The 24,444-nt window shown below is 36.5% G+C and overlaps 1 protein-coding gene across 1 annotated transcript; it reads right to left on the bottom strand.

Annotated features, from left to right (window-relative positions):
- Positions 1-441: 441 nt before the first annotated feature.
- On the bottom strand, positions 442-18,125 carry PNLIP (pancreatic lipase). The gene is made up of 13 exons (XM_077126133.1): positions 18,035-18,125; positions 17,849-17,894; positions 16,607-16,761; positions 15,949-16,071; positions 13,825-13,959; positions 12,999-13,110; positions 10,882-11,001; positions 10,671-10,790; positions 10,064-10,182; positions 7,903-8,032; positions 6,736-6,844; positions 6,000-6,164; positions 442-664 (listed from the first exon to the last, which is right to left on the bottom strand). Exons 2-13 carry the CDS (start codon positions 17,892-17,894, stop codon positions 601-603), a joined length of 1,398 nt encoding a protein of 465 aa, XP_076982248.1. The 5' UTR covers positions 18,035-18,125; the 3' UTR covers positions 442-600.
- Positions 18,126-24,444: the final 6,319 nt, after the last annotated feature.

Genomic DNA, 24,444 nt, shown 5'->3' with positions numbered 1-24,444 from the left:
AAAGATGAAACTACAACTATGGTAAAAACCAGATCTAGAGGGACGTTGCAAGGATCACTAAGAAATGTGATTATGTGGGCCATTAGGAGGTTGTCAAATTTGTGTTTTAGAAAGATCAGAGGCAGCAGAGAGGGGAGGGGTCTGGAGAACCCACCCGAGAGCAGGGAGACCAGCTAGAAAGCATCAGATCTACCCAATCCTCACCTCCTGATATGCCATCTCCCCTGATTAGGAGCAGCCACAGAATTTAAGGACACTGGGAAAGGTGACCAAGGCTGGTACTTTCTATGCATGTCCACAAAGAAGGTAAGAATTCCATGGGCGTCATTTGGGATCTGGAACTATGCGCTAAATGATCAGAATGATACCAGTGATGTTAATAATGTAAACTACATTCCAACCTCAAATGCCATAAATATATGTAGTAAATTTCAACAGTCATTTGTGGTTCTTCAGACTAACTTGATTTTTTTTTATTTTATTGCTTCATCTAAAAGCTTTACTGTGAATAATGGACATTGATGACAAGGGGAAGGGATGCATTGATTCACCACTAGATGCTATGAGCAGTAGGACTCAGTGGTCACAAGCCAGCAGCTCCTAACACGGCATGAGGGTGAGCAGAACATTTTCCCTCACAGTTTCTGTGCTACAAAAGTTGAACCTGGGGAGAGAAGAGAAGGAAGATGTCAACCCTTACTGCACATAGCCTGTGGGTTGAGCTTGAGGGCATTCTCTGCTCTCTCCCACAGTCTGAGTGAGGGGCACACCCTATGCCCGAGACCCAGATGTCAACTAGGAAGACCTCTTCTGTACAAAGTACTGGATTCTCCTCTCCAATTCTGTTTCATGGTTGTGCCATACCAGAAAGAGGAGCTGTCAATGACTTTCCAAGAAAAAATACACTAAAGGACAGAGAAGACTCATTTGTTATATCCTAAAAGCTTCTACTGCATATTCAGTACATTGTCAACTAACACAACCAAGGAACAGCTGCAGGACAAGAAATCAGCCTGGAGTACAGATTTTAAGGTCTGTTCTCCCAATCCTGGCATTATATTGGCTGAGCATCCTTATTGTAATTCAATAACTAAATTGAAGTGACTAAGTTTTTTCTCATTAAGATTGAGCAATACTTAGGATGTCTTGGAGTGAATTCTCGTTAATAAAAAATATATCACCATACGACCAGGAGTTATACATGGCTCTTGGTGAAGTCAATATCACAGATTCTTCATGTGATAATTTTGTGCTTACTTCTCTTTAGAAGTGACCTTGTTCTCCCAGCATTTCTCCTCTATCCTACCATTAAGTAGCTTGCTTTCATGAGATTTCATGTCCACTATTCCTTAATCCCAAATTTTCTTTTTACTCCTTAGCCTCAAATGGGATATTTGGCAAGCAATATACTGAAAGATGACAGATAGCCAGTTTCAATGGATCCTCATTGTACTAACTATTCATGGAGAATTTTCTGTCTTGTCTCGAATCTGCAGAAACATTTTCATTCAATTAACAAATATTCATTGAGTGATCACCATATTTAGGCACTATTCTATGCTTTTTAAATACATCAGTGAAGCACAAATCCTTGAATGAGGTGTTAATGCTTAAATTTTACACAGTTTCTATTTGGAGTGATTGTTAACGTCTATATAATGAATGGTAGTGGTGCTAGCACAACATTGTGAGTGTAATTAACAGCACTGAATTACTTATGTGAAAGTGGTCAAAAGAAGAAATTTTATGTTGTATATATGTTACTGGAATATAAGTTAAATGAAACACATAGGACTGTATAACACAAAGAGTGAACTAATTGTAAACGAAGAGATACAGTTAATAGTATAATCATGAAAATGTTCTTTTACGAATTGTAACAAATATACCACACTAATGCAAGGTGTTAATAATAGGTAGTATATGGGAACTCTGTATTTTATGCATGATTTTTCTGTAAAATACAACCTCTCCAATTTAAAAAAGTGTTTTAAAAAAATATATACCAGCATATGTAAAGTGTCCGGCACATGAAAAGTGCTCAGAACACTCTTTCCTTCACCTTTATTTCCCTCTCTGTACTCTGATAGCTGACAGCCTAGCAAATGATAAATTAAAGGTTAAAAGCTAATATTAATAAAGTCCACAAGAAATGAATCACACAAGATAGCTGCAAATGAATAAAGGTGAAATGAATTTGTTTTCTAATAATTAAGAACTTGCTGGCGTCAAACTTCCTGCATATGAATTCTGGTTTTGAGCTTTCATTTACTTATGCGTAAAATGGGAATTCTTACATTTTAATACCTACCTCATAGGGTTTAATATTTTTTTTTACATTTTTAAAACAGCTTTACTGAACTTAATCAATATACTATATATATATGTATTTCCATGAACTAGTCACTACTGTCAAGATAGTAAACATATCCATAACCCCCCCAAATTTCCTCCTGCCCCTTTGTAATCCTTAGTTCCTATCCCTCTATCTTTCCTCCTTTAGGCAGCCATTGATCTGCTTTTTGTCACTATAGAATATAGTAGTTTCAATTGTCTAGGACTCTATATGAAGGAATCAAAATAGGTTGCATTCTTTTTTCTAGCTTCTTTCATTCAGTTATTCTGAAATTTATCCATGTTGTTGCATGTCAGTAGTGCATTCCTTTTTATTGCTGGGTATCATTCCATTGTATAACGATACCAGAGTTTATTTATCCAGTCCCATGTTGGTGGACATTTGGGTTGTTTCAAGTTTGGGGGGCTATGAATACTTCCCACCCCTCTTTATATACTATATAGACACACACACGCACATATAGAGAGAGACTATGTTAAGTTCAATAAAACTGCTATGAATATTCAGGAACAAATCTTTGTATGAGCATATGCTTTCTTTTCTTTTGGCTAAATACATGGGGGTAAATGGCTGAATCCTAGACAGGTGTGTGATGGCTTTTTAAAAAACTGTCAAACTGCTTTCCAGTATGGTTGTATCATTTTATATTGCCAATAGCAATATACGAAAGTTCAAGTTTCTTCACATTATCACCAACACTGGCATTTTCAGTTCTTTTAATTTTAGCAATTTTAATGGTACATGGTGGTATCTCAAGATTTTAAATTGCATTTTCTTAATGACTAATGGTATACCTTTTTCTACCCTTTAACATTTAACCTATTTGTTTCTTTATAATTAAAATACATTTCTTGTAGGCAGCAAAGAATTGGGTACTGCCTTTTTAAAAAAACCCAATTTGACAATCTCTGCTTTCCAAATGTGTTGTCTAGACCATTTTATTTAGTATGACTGCTACTACGTCAGGTTTGAGTCTCTTGCCTTATTTGTTTTCTATTTGTCTTCTGTGTTTTGTTCCTTTTTTCTTCTTATTATTTCTTATTTTGGATTAACTGGATTTTTTTTATGATTCCATTTTATCTCCTTTGTTGGTTTATTAACTATAGTTATTAGTTTTTTTATTTTACTGGTTGCTTTAGAGTTCAAAGGATATATGTTTTTAACTTATCAGTTTCTACCTTTGAGTGATAGTATAAAAACCATGTACAGTAGCAGAACCTTACAATATTATTTCTTCCCTCCTACACTTTATGGAACTGTTGACTTACATTTTACTTATGCATATGTTATAAACTCCCTCAAATACTCTCATTGTTTTTAAAACAATTATCTTTTAAAGATACTTATGTAACAATATTTACAAGTTTTATATATTTGTCAAAACGGTCATCATTTCCAGTGCTCTTAATTTCTTTTTGTGGATCCGTTTCCAACTAGTTTATCACTGTCCTTCTGCCTAAAACCTTCCTCTATCATTTCTTCTAGTGCTGATCTGCTGCTGCTGATTCTTTCCGTTTTTATATGCCTGAAAAGCTTTTATTTCATCTTTGCCTTTTAAAGATATTTTTGTGGGTATAGAATTTTACATTAATGTTTTTTTCCTTTCCCTACTTTAAAGATGGTCCATCGTCTTCTACTTGCATTTCTTTCTTTTGGGAAATCTGGTGTTATTTTTATCTTTGCTCTTCCCTATATAGCATATTTTTTTCCCCCTCTCACAGCTTTTAAGATTTTTCTCTCTGTAACTCGTTTGGGCAATTTGATTTTGATGTGTGTTGGTGTAGTTTTGTTTTGTTTTGTTTTTCTCATGTTTCTTGGATCTGTGGTTTATAGTTTTCATTCAGTTTGAAATTTGCAGGGCCATTATTTCTTCAAACATATTTTTCTGCCCTGCATATTTGGGGACTCCAGTGAAAAGTATAGTAGGCTGCTTGATGTTGCCCAACTGCTCACTGATGCTCTTTTCTCATTTAAAATTCTTTTTTTCCTTCTGTGTATCATTTTGGATAGTCCTGATTATGTCTTTAAGTCTACTCATCTTTTCTTCTGCAATATCTAATTTCCTATTAATTGAACCCAGTGTATTTTTCATCTCACACATTGGAGTTTTCATCTTTAGAAGCTCAGTTTGGGATCTTTTCATATCTTCCATTCTCTGCTGACCTTTGTGAACTAATGTAATACAGGTATAATACCTGTTTAATGTCCTTTTCTGCTATTCTAACATCTATGTCAGTTCTGGTTTGGTTTCAAATGATTGTTCTCATGTGTTGTGTTGTTTTGGTTCTTTGTATATCTGGGAATGTCTGAATGCCAGATATTGATAATTTTACTTTGTGGGCTGCTGGATAATTTTGCAGTCCTATAAATCTTCTTGAACTTTGTACTGGGATGCAACAAAGTTATTTTGAAATACCTCAACTTAAGCTAACTACTCCCCACCACTGAGTAAAACCTTCCTAAATACTCTGCCAATGTCCCCTGAATTCTGAGTTTTCCAGTCTGCTTGGTAGAAATAGGCACTATTCCTGGGTACTATTTCTTCTAATCCTTTAGCTATTTCACTGGCCTTGGGTAGTTTCCTCACAAGTATGTACAGATCAGTACTCAGGTTATCAATATTCAATATTCCAGAGTTTTCAGACCTCTTGGGTTGTCCCTCTGTGCAGCTCTCCACTCTCTGGTACTCTGTCCTGCAAAATCTAGTCCCCTTGGTCTTTCTGGACCGTCAGCTGTCTCCTCAACTCAGGGAGCCTGTTGGGAAATGCTTGCATTGCTGCTTCCTGTGCCATATCCTGGACCTCTCTGAAGGTAATAAGCTGAGCAACTGTAAGGCTCTCCTTGTGTGTTTCTTGTCTCTCAGGGATCATGGTCCTTTGATGTGTTACGTCCACTGTCTTGAAAACTGTTGTTTCATATATTTTGCCTGAATTTTTTTGTTGCTTCAGTTGGGAAGGTAAATCTGGCTTCTGTTATTCCATTCTTACCAGAAACAAACATCCCTTCCTTGGGTTTTAAGGGGACCAAGTGGCATGAGGGCAGAAGAAGCACAGCTGTGTACCTTAGGACTTAGCTTACTACTCGAAACACTCAAGCTAATATTGGTATTGTTATAATTATAATCATTATCAGTTCATCCTTCCTGGTAGTTCACAGTGGTATATATCCTTTGGCTCACATGTATGCCAGTCTTGGTTAAAACCAAAGGTTTTCTTGGACTTTTGTCTTCATTCAGGGGGTTAGTCATATAGAATGCTTATTTCTATTCAATCGTAAGTTAAGTGTTTTCCTGAAAGCTTAAGCAATTTGGTGAACGAGGAAGTTTGGGGAAGATGGTGGTCTCCCATTAGCATGTTAAGTGCATGTATCACACAAGGCAGAGTGACTAAATGAAATCACTTTTCATCTTAGGCTCATGAGGCCAGATTCTCATTCTAACTTAATTTGTATCTGATAATACACTTATCTACAAATCTGTCCGAGTTCTTTTCCTAAAGTTCTATGCTTTTCTCCTAAAGAGACACAAGGTAGTAGGTATCACTGTAGGAGGCTGAACTTAAAGTAGACTTTCAGTGGGAATAGAATTACCAATATGACTCACTCAGTATTTCAAATCGCTTTGGATTTTCAGCATCATACTTACACTTTTCCATCGTTTCTTTCCACTATGATCTTGGATGCTCCTACCCTGGGTAGAGTTGGATTGATTATACTGTTATCCCAAATGAATTTAACCTTCTGCACATCTTCAACATTCACATCTGAATCAAATTCATTGGAATGAGTACTTCCAGGTTGGAGATAGCCCCTTGGGAGTTGAGAAGTTAACAAAAATATACATAAACATACATAGATATATATTTTTACAATGCATATCTAGCAAAGATAATTGATATTACATTTGTCACCTCAATGTCGTCAATAAATGCAGACAAAAATGCTAATTCAGTAGTAATTCACTTGCTACTAATGCCTCCTGTTACTATTAAAGCCATCCTTATTTTTATAAAATCCCAACAATGTTTTAGTTACAATTCCTCCATAGTTTAATAAATGGTGACATCAATATATCATTTTTTTGATGTTTTTGCTGGCAGCACACTTTTTTACTGATTATAAACTACACGCCAGGCTTTCAAAAATAAATTTCTTAGCAAAGTTACTATCAAAGGTTTTCTCAGGAAATAGCAAAGAAAAATTAAGAAACAGAATTCTGAAAAGTATTAAAGCACAGGGGTGAAACAATCTCTTGCACTTTATTATATGTGGCAGTACTATACTCATTTATATAGTAATGAATAAGCTATAATGAAGATAGTATAAATGTTACATGCAAAATATTCCAACATTCTAGGAAATTAGAGTAAAATTTCACTTACTTGAAAATTTCATACTGTTTAGTGTTTCCTTTATTTCCAAACAAAGAAACTAACACATGTCCTGTAACCCTCCTTCCCGACAATGTGACAGATACCTTATACCTCCAACCTGCAAGAAAAAAAAAATTGCAAAATGTCAGTTTGTAGAGAAAAATACACTGAGAAAAGGGTTAATTTGGATTCTATTTCTGTAGAATTTTGGATAATTTGTATATGTTATTGGTAATTCTTCCTTTACCCAAATATTCAGGGTACCAGCATAGGAAAAGGACAGAATCTTTCCAGTTAATAGATGCATTTTCAAAACAAAGGGACTAAAATCTATCTGTTTTGCTTCTATTCTTTTAATCTAGCAATTTTTCTTGAATGTTATAAGAACTTTATGTTAAAAGGTTATGTTTTCACCAGTTTACTTCATTTCCATAGATAAACAAATTTTAGATTAATATCTTTTTTTTTTTTGGTTAGAGTTTACAGTTATTTCCAAATATTCTATAATTAGGATTTCCACTGCCATTGGGGATGTATTAATTTATGGAACCGAAAGAGAGTTCCCTTGGTGCTAGTCTAGTGAACTACTAGTTTTTGTCATGTAGAGATATCTTGGGCCAAGTCAGGGAGAAAATAAAACTTGCATTTAGTTTTTAGAATGCTGCTAAACCCATGTAATCCCATCCAAATAGTTTTCTTCCTCTTTTGCCCAGAAAAGGACTCTGGAGACTGTCCCCATTCTGCACAACCGTCCACACTCCAATCCCCAGCATCCATGGAGTATGTAATTCTAATTATCTCTTGGGTATGTCAACTCCTCTCCATTCCCACAGCCTTTGTCATCTGACTCCTGAATTACTCTTTCTACTTATACGAAACAGAATTTTGCTCAGCAAAATGTTTGAATACAGTGGTTGACATAGAGGAAAACTCGAAAATCAGTCCTAAAATCAAATGAGATGTGTATTTTGCATCACTGATAGTTCAGGCCATAAACTCTGTTTAGCCACCCAAATTAGTAATAATTACACTGAGTGATGGATATGAACAATTTTCCACTTTGAAGAGGGTGTTTAAATTTAAAGATTTTTTTGTGTAGAAAAGCAATATCACACATTTTCAAAGGACATGACAAAATACATAGTATCCAGAACTTAAGGCAAATAAGAAACTTACGGGCAAAATCACTCATATCACCGGTGTTTAGAAAATATTCCTGACCCATTCTGTTGGTTTTCTCAGGAAATCTATCAGCATAATGACCCATCTGCGGGCAGCCTCCATTTGGACAGGGAAAGCACTTGTTCTAGTGAAAATAAACAAATGAAGGATGAGAATGCTCTTTCTTTTAATACTGTGCCATCTTTTCCCCCATGATACTGCAGGTCAATTCTCATGGGAAAAGGGCATTTGAAGAGTGTTTCAGAAAAGGCTAAAAACGCGTGTTCTGAAAATGGATTATTCATAATGATCAATTAGCAGTATCACTGCTGAATAACACAATACTAACAAAAATATTAAAAACAGACAATAGAAATATATGTATATATGTTGCCTTTCTAATTGCCACAGTTGATCCAAGACTTCCATCTGCCTGCAAGATGGTTAGTATTTATTTTAGAAGGATTGCGAAGAGAAAGAACAGAAGGTGATAATCAGCTGCTGATGTGCAAAATAGGATCCCTTAGGGAGACAAGAGGCTAAAAAGTCAGGCTTTTTTCAATTCCTTTAACTCCTTTTTAGCATATCAAGGCCTGAAAGTATCAGCTCCCAGAATTCTCTATAGGTGAAGAGAGAATGCCCCAGCTGGCCATTCAGGCTTAGCTGGGAAATGGACCTCTGTAGAAGATGGAGATGATATAGGACAATGCCCGGTTTTTATGTTTTAAGGAATTAAAGAGAGGGAGAGAGGGGAGCAGAGTGGTGAGGAGAAGCACTCTAATTCCCACTATAGAGAATATACTACTCTACAGGAGAGGTGAGTGGTGCACTCCTGATCAATGGAGATGATGGACTCGGCAGGAATATGTATCCAGCTAAGTGGAGACTGAACCAAAGCTCTCAGAGATCATTGCCCAAGTAAGAAGAATAGACCAGCCCCAGATTGCATCTGTAAGTGCCAGTAGTGCCACAGGATATTGCTCAGCAGACTTTCCACCGTGGATCTCCAAGGGTTCCCCTCTGACACACACACTAACCACCACCACCTTGGAGAAACTGATGAGGGGTCCAATGGCTGAGAAATCTGCAAGACTGAGAATCTTTCTTATAAAAGTGACTAAACATCACCTACAAGGATAATAATTTAAATATTATTAAATCAGAATAAGTTTTAAGCAGATGCGACCCAAAGTTTATTTGGTTGTTTTCTACATTACCTACAGGTCAGAGGACTTGGGAAAAAGATAATAAAGTCAGACCAAAGAAAGGTAGGATGCATTCTCATTGCACATGCGAACTTAAGTATGAATAAAATATATCACTCCCCTATAATAGCTGATATTCGTTGAATGCTAATTATTATATTTTAGGTTGTAGACTAAATCACTAATATGTCTCCTCATAAAATCCTCTCACCAAACCTTGGAGTCCTACCATAATTACTTACATTTACAAAGGAAAAAACTGCCTTAAAAATTTAAGCATTTTGCCCAAAGTTATTTAGGCATTTTATGGTGAAAGCAGGATTCACATACTCTCTTAATCACGAAGGTTTATCTCCTTGATAATTATGATTTCTCTGGACTGGTTCCTTGACGTTTTATTTGTTAAATGGTTTAGGTGACAAATTTTGATTTGAAAGAATTTACAGTGAAAAGAAAAGCCAATTTAATGAAATAATAGACAATAGATATTTCATATTCAAGATTACGTTTAATGAACCAACCTAGATATCTAGAGAATCCCAAACAAGAAGAAAACTAAAAAAAAATCTTGGTAAACATGAGATTGTATAGAAATATTCGCATATCTCTAATTAAAAAGGTTAGCACTTATGAAAATTTCCCATTTCCATCAGCATACTGTAGACATAGCTCGAATTCTCACACGCTGTTTTTCATTAGAACTATTTCCAAAAAAAAGCTTGAAAATGTACCTGATACATCCAGAAGTGAAATAGTATGGGAACATTTTCGTTTACCAGACATTTTTCTTTAAAATTTGCTTATCTGTAATCATTGTTAAAAGTTGTGTGAATGAACAGTATAAGTAAAAAGCATAAGTAATTTGAAGTCGCGTGGTAATATTCACTGAATGCAGCTGTGTATAGAGAACCACACCAGTCATGAGAAGTGAGTCACGATATTTTTTTAGGTGGAAGGTAAAATCTACTTACTGCAGTGAAAACTTTGTAAGAGGCACAAGGGAATCCAGCAAAACCATCAGGGTTGAGAATGCTATCAGAGTAATACTTGTAGCTTCTTAGGTGATTACAGGCCACAAAGTCACGTGTTCCTTTGAAATCAGACATGATTGCACATCAGCAGCAGATTTTAGATTTCCAAGATTTCAACTTGATCAGAATATAGTTGTTTAATAAATTTCTCTAATTGGTGTCCACTCAAGGAAGTCACAGATGAAAATCTTTTGTGAAGAGTATTTATATTTTGTAATGAAATCAGAAATTAACAAGAACTTTTAAAGATCATAGCTAAAATAACTTTAGCAGGGAAAGATTGGTATATATAGAAATAAATGTAATTTAGCAGTGTCATTCTTGAATGAGCACAATAGAAAGTTGACTGCAAATACATTTCTTTCCAATGGTCTCCTCAAGCTCCTTTCCCCTAATTAAAAGCCTCACAGAATGCTCTGGGACACAATTAAAAGTTCTTTGTTATACAGAATGTGAGACTCGAATGATACCAAAATATTTAGCAATTTTGGTAAAACAAAATTGAAACTTTCTCCAGGAAATCTCTTGATACACAGAATGGCTTTACCTTCCCAGATCCCTTCTATGTCAACAATCTGAGAGAGAATATTCTTCTGACATCCAGGCATTTCTCTTCCTCCATTTGGAAAGAAGTCTAGGTGGCCCACAGGCTGGGTCATTCCAAACCCTGAGAATATTAAAACAAGGGACGGTTGATGTTAATGTGTAGATGCCAAAAACGAGCAGTTGACAACGTTAGGAGGTGCTGGGGTGCTCACCCATGTAGGGGATTACAGGCGCAGCATCTGTGTGAATGACATCCACAAACATGGCATCGCTGGGGTCCAGTCGCACTAATTCGGGGGTGCCCTCAAAGCAAGGTTCAGCAGGGTCCAGCCCTGGAGGAAATAGGATGCAACATGCTAATATCCATCAGCGTTTATCCATGGTTACCTTTCTTCATTAGCTACAGATGTGAGAGCAGGCACTGGGAAAAGAAAAGCTAGTTTTTACTTACTTTACCAGTGTTTGAAGGGAAATCAGCTTCTAGTTTTCTATTTGCATTAAAGTCCATTGTCCCTAAACACGGAACTGGCCTTATGGATGCTTAGTCACTGGGGAACAAGACTTACTACGAGCAGCAGTTACAAGGAAAAAGCCATAGTCTGGGAGACACTGCCCCCTAAAGGTTTCTCTGACTACAGTAGTCCCCACTAGACGTTCAACTCCGATGAGGGCAAGGACGTGGGCTATCACGGCTACTAGGACCTCAAAGGGACCTAAGCAGTCTCTTGTCAACATTTAGAGACTCCAGGAAGGAATGTTTTGTGTAGAACATCTCTCCAGCAAGTTATTGGATAGACATACTGGATATTTGCACTCATCCAAATGCAGCAACTTAGAAGTATTAAAAAGACATAGGAGGTCAGAAACAATGTTGAAAGATGGTGGAGGAAAGTGGTTGTTGCCTGAAATACTCACCTCTTTGATCCAGATGTTGGGATACCAACATCTTTCTTTCTCTCTCTCTCTTTTTTTTAACATTCTTTATTGTGAAATTTAACATATATATATATAAAAAGAGCAATAAATTTCAAAGTACATTGTAACCAGTAGTTATAGAACAAATTTCAGAGTTTGGTATGAGTTACAGTGCCACAATTTTAGGTTATTCCTTCTAACTGCTCCAAGACACTGAAGACTAAGAGAAATATCAATATAATGATTCAGTAGTCATACTCATTTGTTAAATCCTATCTTTTCTATTATAATTCTCTTTCTCCTTTGATTCCTCTTGATCCCTCTCCCAATCTTTTGCAGTATTTGGGGTATGCCCATTCTAACTTTTTCATGTTGGAAAGGCTGTCAGTGATATGGGATAGGGGAATGGAACTAGTTGATGCTCTTGGAGAGACTGGCTGCTCAGTGTCACAGGTCTTATATGACCTAGGAAGCCATCTGGAGGCTGTAGGTTTCTGAAAAGCTATAGTGCATGAAACTTTTGTAGAATCTCAGCTAGAGCCTTAATGTTCTTTAGGGTTAACAGGAATGCTTTTGGTTGGGGGTTTGGCAAACCATGGTAAATAGAAAATCTAGCTGAAGTTTGTATAAGAGGATCCTCCAGAATAGCCTCTCAACTCTATCTGAACTCTCTCAGCCACTGATGCCTTATTTGGTTACATTTCTTTTCCCACTTTTGGACAGGAAAGCATTGTCGATCTGAAGGTGCCAGGGCCAGGCTCATCCCTGGGATTCATATCTCATATTGCCAGGGAGACTTTTACCCCTGGCCAACATCTTTCTTATAAAAGTTGTTTTAGGGCCTAGATATCCAACCAGTGACCCCATTGGCCAAATGTAGCCATTCTGAGGTTTGTAAAATAATATTTTCTATCTACTTAGCAGCAGGTGGAACTGGAAGCCTAGCCTGACTCCTCTGCCCTCACAGCTCTTAGGTAAATTGACTATGTTTGGGTTAATTAGCAATTGCTTTTGATTCTGAATATAATTAATTATGCAATTTTGAGCTCTACAGGATTAATTCTATTCAAATTACATAAAGAAACAAGTGCTGACACTTTGTCAGTGTTTCCCTGACAAAGGGAAAGTAGAAATCAGTAAGGTCTCCAGATATTCTTAGTTCACATTTTAGTCACATGTAAGATTTATACATTAAGCTAGGTTCTACAGATCAAAGATTGATATCAATAAAAATTTACAAGGCCTCAGAACAGAAAACATTAATTTCCAATCATGAGGCCCAATTTGGAAGATGTGAAAGCTTTTGTCCTTAAGTAAAAAGCAGGGCTGCACCAAATTTCCATCCCATATTTCCTTTTAGATCCTATAAAAGATATACACAGTCCAATTTGCAGCTTTCACTATTTGGACCCACCTGTGATTCGCTCAATGGTCCCATTTAATCTCCTTCCAGCCTCCGCAGCAGCATGGGCACCCAGGCTGTGGCCAATGATGTGCACATCGGAAGGTGAGTACCCGAAAGCCGCCTGTTGAAAAGAAAAACTCTCAGAACATTTTCAAGTATTGCAGAATCAAAGATGGGTACAGAAGGGCACTACCCAAAACTTGATTTTTAGGAAGACACCACTCCATCAAAGCAATTGATTTTCATGGATTGTTTTTTTTACAGCTATATAAGAATATGGAAATGGGTCCAACTTTTATATTAAACTAGTGGAAGTAGGGCTCACTTTTGTCATTTTGCTATGTAGACAGAACCCTTGGTACCTATCGTTAATACGAAGGGTTGTGACCCCGAGATGATGAAACAGGAACCTGGCTTAGAAAATAATGAAAGCAATTACTTAAGCACATTTAAGTTTAGGATTTTTGTTAACAAGTCAGAATAGTTTATTATCATTATGCCTTTCTTAAAAACAAAAAACACATTAGAAAAAAACAGCTTAGTTTTGAGGTTAGCATTGAGATATCAAATTGGTTTAAGGACTGGTAAAGTTCAAAGTGAAAACAACCTACCTGATTGGTTGAATAAATTCACTTTTAAAAACTAGTTTATTGAATTAAATAGGTTTATTGATGAAGCCCAAATCTGGCTTTTTTTTTTTCATTTTCTTTTTACAAAAGCCAAATATCAGTAGAGAAACATCAATACCAATTATCATACCTACAGCTTTTTTTTTTTTTTAACAGCATCCAGAGAGCAGCATATATGGGCTTTTATAAAATGACAAAGAACTTACCTGGACAACTTCAACAAAATAGGCCACTTCCGCCCCTACAACCCGGATGTTCTGGGAGGCCTGTGTGTACCCGGTTCGGGAACCAGATTTCCAGTCCACACAGATGCAGTTCACGCTTTCCACTGTAAAGAAGTTCTGGTGGAATAGACACAATAAACTGGTAACTAATTTGGGATCTTATTAACTATTAATTTACACGTTTGAGGACAAGCATCAATTCCCTACTTGATCTATATAATAGCATGCTCACTTATTATTATTATTATTATTTTTTTTTTTTTAGCATGCTCACTTTTAACTCCAAAGCAAAGAACAAAACTTCTAGCCTGTTATGGATATGTCTCTTTCTAAAGTTTAACATTGACTCCAAATTAAAGGTTTGGCCATAGAGGGAACTGGATTCTTGGGATTTCCACTGCAGCTGAGGCATAGAAATTTGATCCATGGAAAAATGAATAAAATGTGACAAAGTGGGTTGTCTCATTAGAACATTATAAATGTCCTAAGACTTTTCTCTCACTCGAATGTACATGAGGGCATTGCCTGCTGTTTACAGCTGTGTCCTCAGAGCCCAGAGCAGTTCTCAATAAATATTTGTTGAACGAATGAAAATCTGTGTTAGGATGCCTTAGCTAAACATATTGATGGCAAATGAGTTAGCTTTTCCATGATGGAAAAATTAATCAAAGTTTTTGAATAAATCAACTTTACTGTATTTCACTGAAGAGCTATGCTATATAAAACATAACCTCACAGATATGTACTGGGAGCCTTGTTTGATGGGGATCAATTATGGTTACATGAATGTTAGATCTGGTAGGAATTTTGTTTGAGTGTGTGTTTATAAATATCCCTACCTCATTGCAAAAAAAAAAAAAAGAATGTGAGAAAATGAAGCAACCGTAAAAATCATTTTCAATTCTCTCATTTCATAGATGGAAAAACATCCAAAGAGGGGAGGTAATTTGCTAATGTCAATGGTTAGCAAATGATAGAGCCAAAACTGGAATTTAGGACCTCTAACTTCTTGTTTAATCCATTTGCGTCTCTGTCATAATGCAACAGTGTTGTCAAAACCAAATGAAATATGAGAAAAACACACCTGCTTCTGAGATCTTGGAAATACATTGTGTACAAATATCAACAATTCCACATTCCTTTTGACCTAAGAATGACTTAGACATTTTTTCCCTGTTGCACAAAATTTTATCTCTCTACCCCTACCCCATGTCCCATATTTTCAGCTTTAAATTATTTTGGAGGGCAAGTTATGGTTTTGCTCTGATTATTTTTAACCTTGTAAAGTGAATGGACTCTAACTTACTCATTTTGGCTGTCTTCAAGGACCAGTGAATGCACTGAATTGACTGAGTTCAACCTTTGGCTTGAGTTTTGGGCAGTCCTCAAATTAAATGGGCTTAGGCTGACCATAGTGGCTTTTTTCTTGCACTCTCTGAAGAAATGACTGTGTCTTTGTGTCACAATTGGCCACAGAGACTTGATAGATATATGAATAAATGAATCATTGATGATGTTGCTTGAGCATGAGTAGCTACAAGGAAAATCATTCTATTGATTTTCTCTGTTATAATTCTTCCTACTCACAGGGAATGTTGCCAAAGGCAAATTAAAGAAAATGGTACCACTGCTTGCAGAACATGTTAGAACAACAGAAATAGAGTATGAAATCTCCAGTTTTTATTTTCCTAGATATAGCTATCATAGGATCAAACAGAAGCAAGAGAAAATCAAGGGAAAAGACTTAATTCATGCAAAAGGAGATATTTTAGCTCTTCACACAAAAATTAAAAAGCTAGTGAAGAAACAAGGGTCTTGATTAACTGGTATAAATTAGGACAGCCGCATCTGTTACTAAAAATTTGAAATCCCTCCAAACTGATCACTAAATACCCACTGCCCTGAGCCAACAAATACCTGTTTGCCCTGACTGCCTAGAGTTCCTTCCCCACTTCCCTTCTTGTGGGAACTTCAGGCCCAGCAGAAGTCACAGCACTCGCCAGCGTCATGGTGGCCGACATGTCCTGAGTGGGGGCTCTGTGTCTTCCCAAGTGGCTAAATATTAATCTGGAAACAACCTTTCCTTAAAAGAGTATCACACCTCACCCTGCACATATCGGAAAGCCAATTTTCTTCTCCCTGGTCTATGAATCCATGGATAATGAATCGGGTTTTCCTATCCATTTTGAAATTGGAACCCTCGATAGTTGATTCATCTGCAATCAGTTCCTGTTTTGGAGAGAAAAGCATTAAAAGTTAAGTTTTTTATAATAGCCAATAGAAATGGTTGCACTTGGAGGGAGGTGGTAGGTAGGAGAAGATTGCAGGGTTTGGGATTCATCTGAGTAAGGGTCCTCCCCTTACAACCCAGCTATTCGTAACCATCATCCAGCTGCTACTTCCCAGCCATCAAAACTGTAGCTGTGGTTCAACTGAAGAGAATAAGCCAGCTATAATATTGGTGGTAGGGGTACACTCTTGCCTCTACACAATCGAAGACTCTTGTGGTGTGCATGTATGTGCATGTGTGCGCATACACATATTCCCGTATTTAGTATAATTATTGTATAGTATGACAGAGGTAGGACAAGGATAATTAAAACTTAACAGATTTTTAAAAAGTATATTATATAAAATAATACGCTCACTGTCACAAAAGCCTACCAAGATGAATCCTGCACTGCCTGGTTCTCTTTAGAACACTTAAATATTCAGTTATCCTAAAATTGATGGCACTTAGTTGTAAAACGATGAGCACTCTTACTTGAAAGTTGTTTGGATTTTCATTAGTGTACAGGAGGAAACGGGTGTTGACATCTTTTGGAGACCAGGGCAATATTTTGAGGGGTCTTTCCACAATTCCTGCCCATGGGGAGTCGTCACTGAAGCAGCCTAGCCTTGGGAAGCAGATTTCTTTTCCTGCAATCACCCGGAAGAGTTTCAAGGATGTTAGTTTAACCAGATGTTCTTTTTAATGGTCACTCTGCTGAAATAGGTGTTAAATTGCATTTGATGACAGATTTTCTTCCTCCACATCCAAACACCTCTCATCCATATGCTCATAAATCAACTTCAAAAGTCAACATCCTGTGGAAGACAGGACTATCGCTTCTCATTTCCACCATGCAGGACTGCCTGCTCCCCCTGCATCTCTGCTCAGCCCTCTCAACTGGGGTGTCTGTTTGCAGCGTTGTAGATGAGGAAGGGGTGGCCTTGTGTCCCCAGGTCTTGGTGGAGGGGTTGAGGTTCTCAACTCATAGCCACCTTCCAGCTTTGTGTTTTGGTAGACAGCCTAAGTTTCATTTAAGGGCTGAAACCGTCTTTCTTCACCTTGGATTCCTGTGATGAAATTACTCACAAACGAACAAAATGAATGAATAAATAAAATTCATGGTTTAACAGCATTCCAGGCTTTAATGTTGTCCATAAAAGAACAACTCAAAGGAAGGGTTCACAAGAACATAAAATCTAGAATACTAGTAGGAGTAGGCATAGGAGGTGGTGGCTGCATTTATTGAACTCTTACTATGTGCCAGGTAGGATGATTTACAGGACTTATTTTACCTAAATCTCACCAGAACCCTATGAGAGGGGGGTATTATCATCTCATTTCACAGGTGAAGATACCGAAGCACAGAGGGGTAAAGGAATTTGTTGAGGGTAATATAGTTGTAGTTGGTGGTGCCAGGATTCAAATCCTACACTTGACTCCAGGCTATGGTTGCAAGAGTTAGCAAATAAAGATACAAAACACTCAGTCAAATTTGGATTTCAGATAAACAACATTTTTTTTTTTGTATAGTAAGTATGTCCCGTATTCACTGTTTGTATGGAATTCACATTTAACTGGGTATCCTGGGCTTAAACTGACAATGCTACTCCAGGCACTTGTGCCCTTACCCGTGCTGCTCCTTATCCTTGTGGTGACTTGAATTTACCAACACCGATTTATTAAAAGTATTGAGCAGTGGGTCTCTCCCACCACCACATGAGTATGTTTTCTTACCTGCCACTGCCCCCAGCAGCAGTGAGAGTGTCCAAATTAGCAGCATCTAAACAAAGTTTAAAACATGATTGAGTCTGGATAAATAAATTTTTCAAAGATTGGAATTATTCAAGTTCAGTTAGATCTTTTGGGGGTGGGCAATGGGTAAATTCTAATAAATTCAGCCTGGAAACATTCCTGACTCACCGTGGCAGTTCCATCAGGTTCTGCTTACAACCAGAGAGTACCCAAAGGTCCTTTTATAGGCAAACCTTATCATTTCAATAGTTCCAGGGGAAAGTGGCATGAAAAGAGAGAAGATAAACCAAGATAACAGAATTGGGAAAGTTTTTCCACTGTAGTTGTGGGAAAATGAGTAGGGACTAGGTATGCAAAGTTCTCTTCCAATGTGATTGTATTGTGCCCAGAATCACCTTAATTTCATCATAGCAAAAGGTTCTAACCTGTCCCCTTTCTAAGTTTACAATTCTCTGTACAGGTCTGTGAGCATGTGTGAAACTAAATTGTTTTCACAGATTTCATAACAGCTGCCTTACAACAAATATGAAATGAATATGAAAAGCTTACCAGCTCATACGGTTTTTGTATAACTTTGCCTTACCCTCAGAAATGGTGAAATAGAGCCAATTTTTCAAGAGTTCATTCCTTTTAGGAAAGCAGTTGATATTTTATTTTGATAGTCCATAGAACTAGTATAAATACAATACAAATATTGTATTTCCCCTAAATTCAACCTGCTGAATACTTTAGCCTGGGTGTGAGATTTTATGAACCATATGGTTACATCCAGGCCATTAACATGCTACCTAAGCATATCTGTTTATATAATGTGGCAGAGGTTGCTGGTATTTTCCTAAAAGGGCAAGAACTAGACTCTATTTTCCAACCTTCCTTTCAGGTAAGGTGGGGTTACATGAAATGTGAAGGAACAGAGCTGAACCAGGTCTTGTCCTGCCTATTAAGGCCCACTCATGGCCCTCCATGTGCCTCCCTCTCATGGCTCAATGCAGACAACCACCACAACCTTGGAGGCCAGTGTTGAGGCTCACAGAGCCACAAGGTGGAAAGAGCCTGGGTTCCCTGCTGGGAAGAAAGCCATCTATCAATCACAAACACCCATTTGTTTCACATGAGCAAGCAATGAACTCCTATTGTTTTAAGGTACTGAGATTTCAGGGTTATAGCAACTAGCATTCATTACTATAGTGTATTTTTTTAACACACAGATTCCTCATACTGCCATGAACAGTTCAGCTACCAATGTCCAATCCCGGGCTGGAAATTACATCATGAGATTTGGATGGCATTTACACATGACACTAATGCAGATAGAAGCTGGCAGAGGTAAAAATCAGCAGACTTGAAGATAGGATATTTGAACTGAGTCAGGTTGAGAAATAAAAAGAAAAAAGAATGATAAAAAGTGGAGACCTCTGAGACACCATTAAGCTCACCAATACATGCATTATGTGAGCCCCAGAAGGAGAAGAAAGAGAGAAAGGGGCAGAGGGAACATTTAAAAACACAATGACAGAAAACTTCCCAAACTTAGCAAATGATGTGACTATGCACATCCCAAAATCCCAAAAAACCACACAAGATAAATTTGAAGAAAAATATGCCTTCTTCACATACTGATCAAGTTGTTGAAAGCAAAGGACAAGAAAAGAGTTCTGAAAGCTACAAGAGAAAAGCAACATGTCATATATAAGGGAGTCCCAATTAGGTTAAGTGCTGATTTCTCACCAGAAAACATGGAGGCAAGAAGGCAGGGGGTAGAAATACTTAAAGTGCTGAAACAAAACTATTCCCAGCCAAGAATTTTATATCTGGTGAGGCTTTCTTTCAAAAATGAGGGAGAGAGTAGGCCACAGTGGCTCAGCAGACAGAGTCCTTGCCTGCCATTCCGGAGACCCGGGTTTGTTTCCTAGTGCCTGCCCATGCAAAAGAAAAGAGAAAAAGTGAGAGAGATAAAGACATTCCTAGATGAACAAAAGCTGAGAGAGTTCCTTACCACTAGACCTGTCTTACAAACAGTGCTAAAGGGAGTTTTTTTTAGACTGAAAGGAAAGGACACTAGACAGTGGTTTAAAGTGGCATAAAGAAATAATGACTTCCAGTAAACGTAACCATTTGGGTAATTATAAATGCCAGTACTACTGCATTGTATTTTTTGGTATGTAACTACACTTTTTACTCCCTACTGGTGCTAAAATGTAAATGCATAAAAAGTAATGATAAATCTATGATTTGGGACATATAATTACAAAGAAACAGTTTGTAACAAGTATGAAAAAAGTGGGAGTACAGAAGGTTACAGAAACATTGTATGTGTACACTATTGAAGTTAAGTTGGTGTCAAATCAAATATGATTGCTACATATTTAGAATGTTAAACTTTAATGCTGTTATAACTGTGGCAAAAATATATGAAAAATATATCCAGATAGAAGTGAGACATGAGTCATTGCAGTACAATAAAAAATATATATGATAGTAAGCATTAACAGAAGAATTGAGGGTCAAAAACTATTATGACGTACAGAGACCGAATAGAAAAATGGCAGAAGAAATTCCTACATTATTAATAGTCACTTTAAATGTAAATGGATTAAACACTGCAGCCAAAAGGCAGAAATAGGTAGAATGTTTAAAAAAAGCACTAACCAACTATATACTGTTTATAAGAGATTCACCATGAAGTCAAAGGCATAATAAGTACATTGAAAGTGAACAGCTGGAAAAAATTAGTCCATTCAAGCAGTAACCAAAAGAACATTAAGGTAGCGATTCTAATATTAATATTAATACTAATACTTTAAGTAAAAAACTATTGTGAGAGACAAAGAAGATCATTTTATACTGATAAAAGGGCAAATTCAACAAAAAGATGTAACAATTATAAATATATATGCACCTAAAGTAGAGACCCAAAATATATGAAGCAAATGCTGAGAGATTTGAAAGGAGAAATAGACAATTTTCAATCAATGGTATGAAAGTTTACTACACCACTTTCAATAATGGACAGAACATCCAGACTGAAGATCAAGAAGGAAATACAAGACTTGAACGATACTCTAAATCAACTAGACCTAACAGACATATATGGAAGGCCTCAGCCACCAAAAAGATAATACACATTCTTCCCCAGTACACGTGGATCGTTTTCCAGGATAGACCACATTAGGCCACAAAGACAATCACAAATATTCAAAACTATTGAAATCATAGAATGTATCTTTTCTGATGGAATTTACAATGGAATGAAGTTAGACATCAATAACATCGACAAATGGAAACTTCACAAATGGAAATTAAACCATGTACTCTTAAACAAACAATGGGTTAAAGAAGAAATCATAAGGAAAATTAGGAAATATTGTGAACCAAATGAAAATGAAAATATAACACCAAAACTTGTGAAGCGCATCAAAAAACAGTGCAGAGAGAGAAATTTCTAGTTTTAAATGCTTACATTTTAAAAGAAGAAAGATTTCAAATCAGAGACCTCATTTCAAAATTGGAAGAGCTAGACAAAAAAGAATAAACAAAACCCAAACTGAGCAACAGGAAGGAAACAGGCAAGATTGGAGTGGAGGGAAATGAAATAATTAATAGTAATAGGAAAAAAGAATAAAAATTAAACAGCAAAATCCATGGAACTGCACAACACAGACAGTGAAACCTAAGTTAAACCATGGAATATAGTTAATAGTACAATTTTTAAAATATGCTTTCATCAATTGCAACAAATGTACCATGCCAAAGCAAGGTATTAAGAATAGGGTGGTATATGGAAATCCTGTATTTTATGCATCATTGGTCAGCAAAGCCAAAAGTTGGTTCTTTTAAAAGAGGAATAAAATTGATAAAACATTAGCGAGACTGATGAAGAATCAAAGAGAGAGGACACAAGTAACTAGTACCAGAAATGAAAAGGGTGATATTACTATCAATCCCACTGAAATAAAAAAAATGATTATAAGAAGATACTATGAACAACTGTATACCAATAAATTTGATAACCTAGAAGAAACAGACACATTCTTAGAAACACACAAGCTACCTACACTGACTGAAGAAGTAATACAATATCTCAGTAAAACAATAAATGGTAAAGAGATTGAATCAGCAGTCAAAAACCTTCCCAAAAAAGGGAAGCCCAGGACCAGATGGCTTAACAAGGGACTTTCAGTGAACATTCCAGAAATAACTCAAACTAATCCTGATCAAAGTCTTCCAAAAAACTGAAAAGAAAGAAAAACTCCCTAATTCATTCTATGAGGCAGCAATCACCCTCAGACCAAAGCCAGATAAAGATACTACAAGAGAAAATTACAGACCAATTTCTCTTATGAATATAGATGCAAACGTCTTCAATGAAATATTAGGAAATCAAATCCAACAGTACATTAAAAGAATTATACACCATGTTCCAGTGGGATTTATTCCGGGTATGCACGGACGGTTCAACATAAGAAAATCAATTAATATAATGTACCACATTAGCAGAATTGTGTTACTCAAGCTTCTCTAGGGAAACAGATCCAACAGGAGATACTGTAAATACGAAAATTTTTTGTAAGAATCGTCTTACAAAAGTCCGAATTTTGTAGGGCGGGCTGTAAGCCGGGACTTCCATGAAGGTCCTCAATCAATTATCCAGGAGAGGCTACCTGGTTGAAGTAGAGATGGAAATTCTCTCTTCTACTGCTGAAATAGTAATTTCTCCTTTTAAAGCCTTTGATGAGACATCTCTATTGCTGAAGGCAATCTCCTCAGTTGACATTAGAAGTAATCAATCAGAAATAGAATCAATTTACTGGTGATTTACAGCCACAAAATGTCATCACAGTAACAAACAGACCAGGCTTGCTTGACCAAACAACTAGTCCTGCAACTTTGCAAAACTGACATATGAACTCAACCATCAGAAGAATATAGGGGAAAAAATGCATAATCATTTCAGTTATCACAGAAACAGAATTTGAAAAAAATCCAGCACCTCTTCTTCATAAAGACACTTAGAAAACTAGGAATAGAATGAAACTTCTTCAATATGAGAAAAGGCATATACAAAAAACCCCCACAGCTAACATTTATTGAATGATGAAATGCAGAAAGCTTTCCCTCTACAATCAGGAACAAGACAAGGATGCCCACTGTTGTTGTTACTCAACATTTTACTTGGAGTTCTAGCCAGAATGCATAAGCAAGAAAAACAAATAAAAAGTATCCTAGTTGAAAAGGAAGAAGTAAATGTTTCCGATTTGTAGATGACATGATCCTATAAACAGAAAAACCTGGAAAAAGAAGTCCTTAGCACAGCTCCTAGGGCTAATAAATGAATTTAGCAAGGTGGTGGGTTAAAAACCAAGAGTAAAAAAATCAGTAGTGCTTCTATGATTAGCAATGAACAATCAGAAGAAGAAATCAAGAAAAAATTCCATTTAAAATAGCAATTAAAAGAATCAAATATCAAGGAATAAATCTAACCATGGTTGTAAAAAATGTGTATACAATAAGCTACGAAACACTGCTCAAAAAATCAAAGAAGACCTAAATAAATTGAAGGACATTCTATGTTCACGGAATGGAAGACTAAATGTTGTTATGATGCCAATTCTACCCAAAGAAATTGACAGATTCAATGCAATTCCAATAAAAATTCCAACAGCCTGCTTTGCAAAAACAGAGAAGCCAATCATCAAAATGATTTAGAAGGGTAAGGGATCTCTAATAGCCAAGATGTCCTAAAAAAGAAGAACAAAGCTGGAAGTCGCACACATCCCAATATGAAAGATAATTACAAAGCCACAGTAATAAAAACAGCATGGTGCTAACTCAGGAACAGCCATATAGAACAATGGAATCATACTGAGCATTGAGAAATAAACCGTCACATTTATGACCACCTGATCTATAATAAAGACCACTCAATTAGGAAAGAATAATGTCTTTAACAAATGGTGCTGGGGACACTGAATTTCCATTTGCAATAAAAAGAAAGAGTATCCCTACCTCACACTATATACCAAAAAAAGGATCAAAGACCTTAATATGAGTCGCAAGTATTGAAACCCTAGAAGGAAATATAGGGAAGCAGCATCTGGAACTTGCGTTAGGCTATGGGTTCTTAGATTTTACATGCAAAGCACAAACAACAAAAGCAAAAGTAGATAAATGGGACCTTATGAAAACTATAAACTTCTGTGCATTAAAGGACTTTCCCATGAAAGTAAAATGACAATCTACACAATGGTAGAAAGTACTTGGAAGCTACACATCCAAAAGGATTTACTATCCAGAATACATAAAGAAATCCTTCAACTCAACAAAAAAACGACAAACAACGCAATTTTAAAATGGGCAAAAGACATGAATAGACATTTCTAAAAAAAACACATACAAATGGCCAAAAGGTACATGAAAAGATGCTCAACATCATTAGCTATTATGGAAATGCAAATCTAAACCATGAGGTACCATTTCAAACCTACTAGAATGGCTACTATTTTATAAAACAGAAAAGTACAGTGTTGGACAGGATGTGGAGAAATAGCAACACTCATTCACTGCTGGTGGCAACATAA

This window comes from Tamandua tetradactyla, chromosome 13 (genome assembly GCF_023851605.1).
Source record: "Tamandua tetradactyla isolate mTamTet1 chromosome 13, mTamTet1.pri, whole genome shotgun sequence".
NCBI classification, from domain to species: Eukaryota; Metazoa; Chordata; class Mammalia; order Pilosa; family Myrmecophagidae; genus Tamandua; species Tamandua tetradactyla.
Note: the sequence above shows the minus strand (reverse complement) of the source record. Positions and strands in the feature narration are given on the sequence as shown.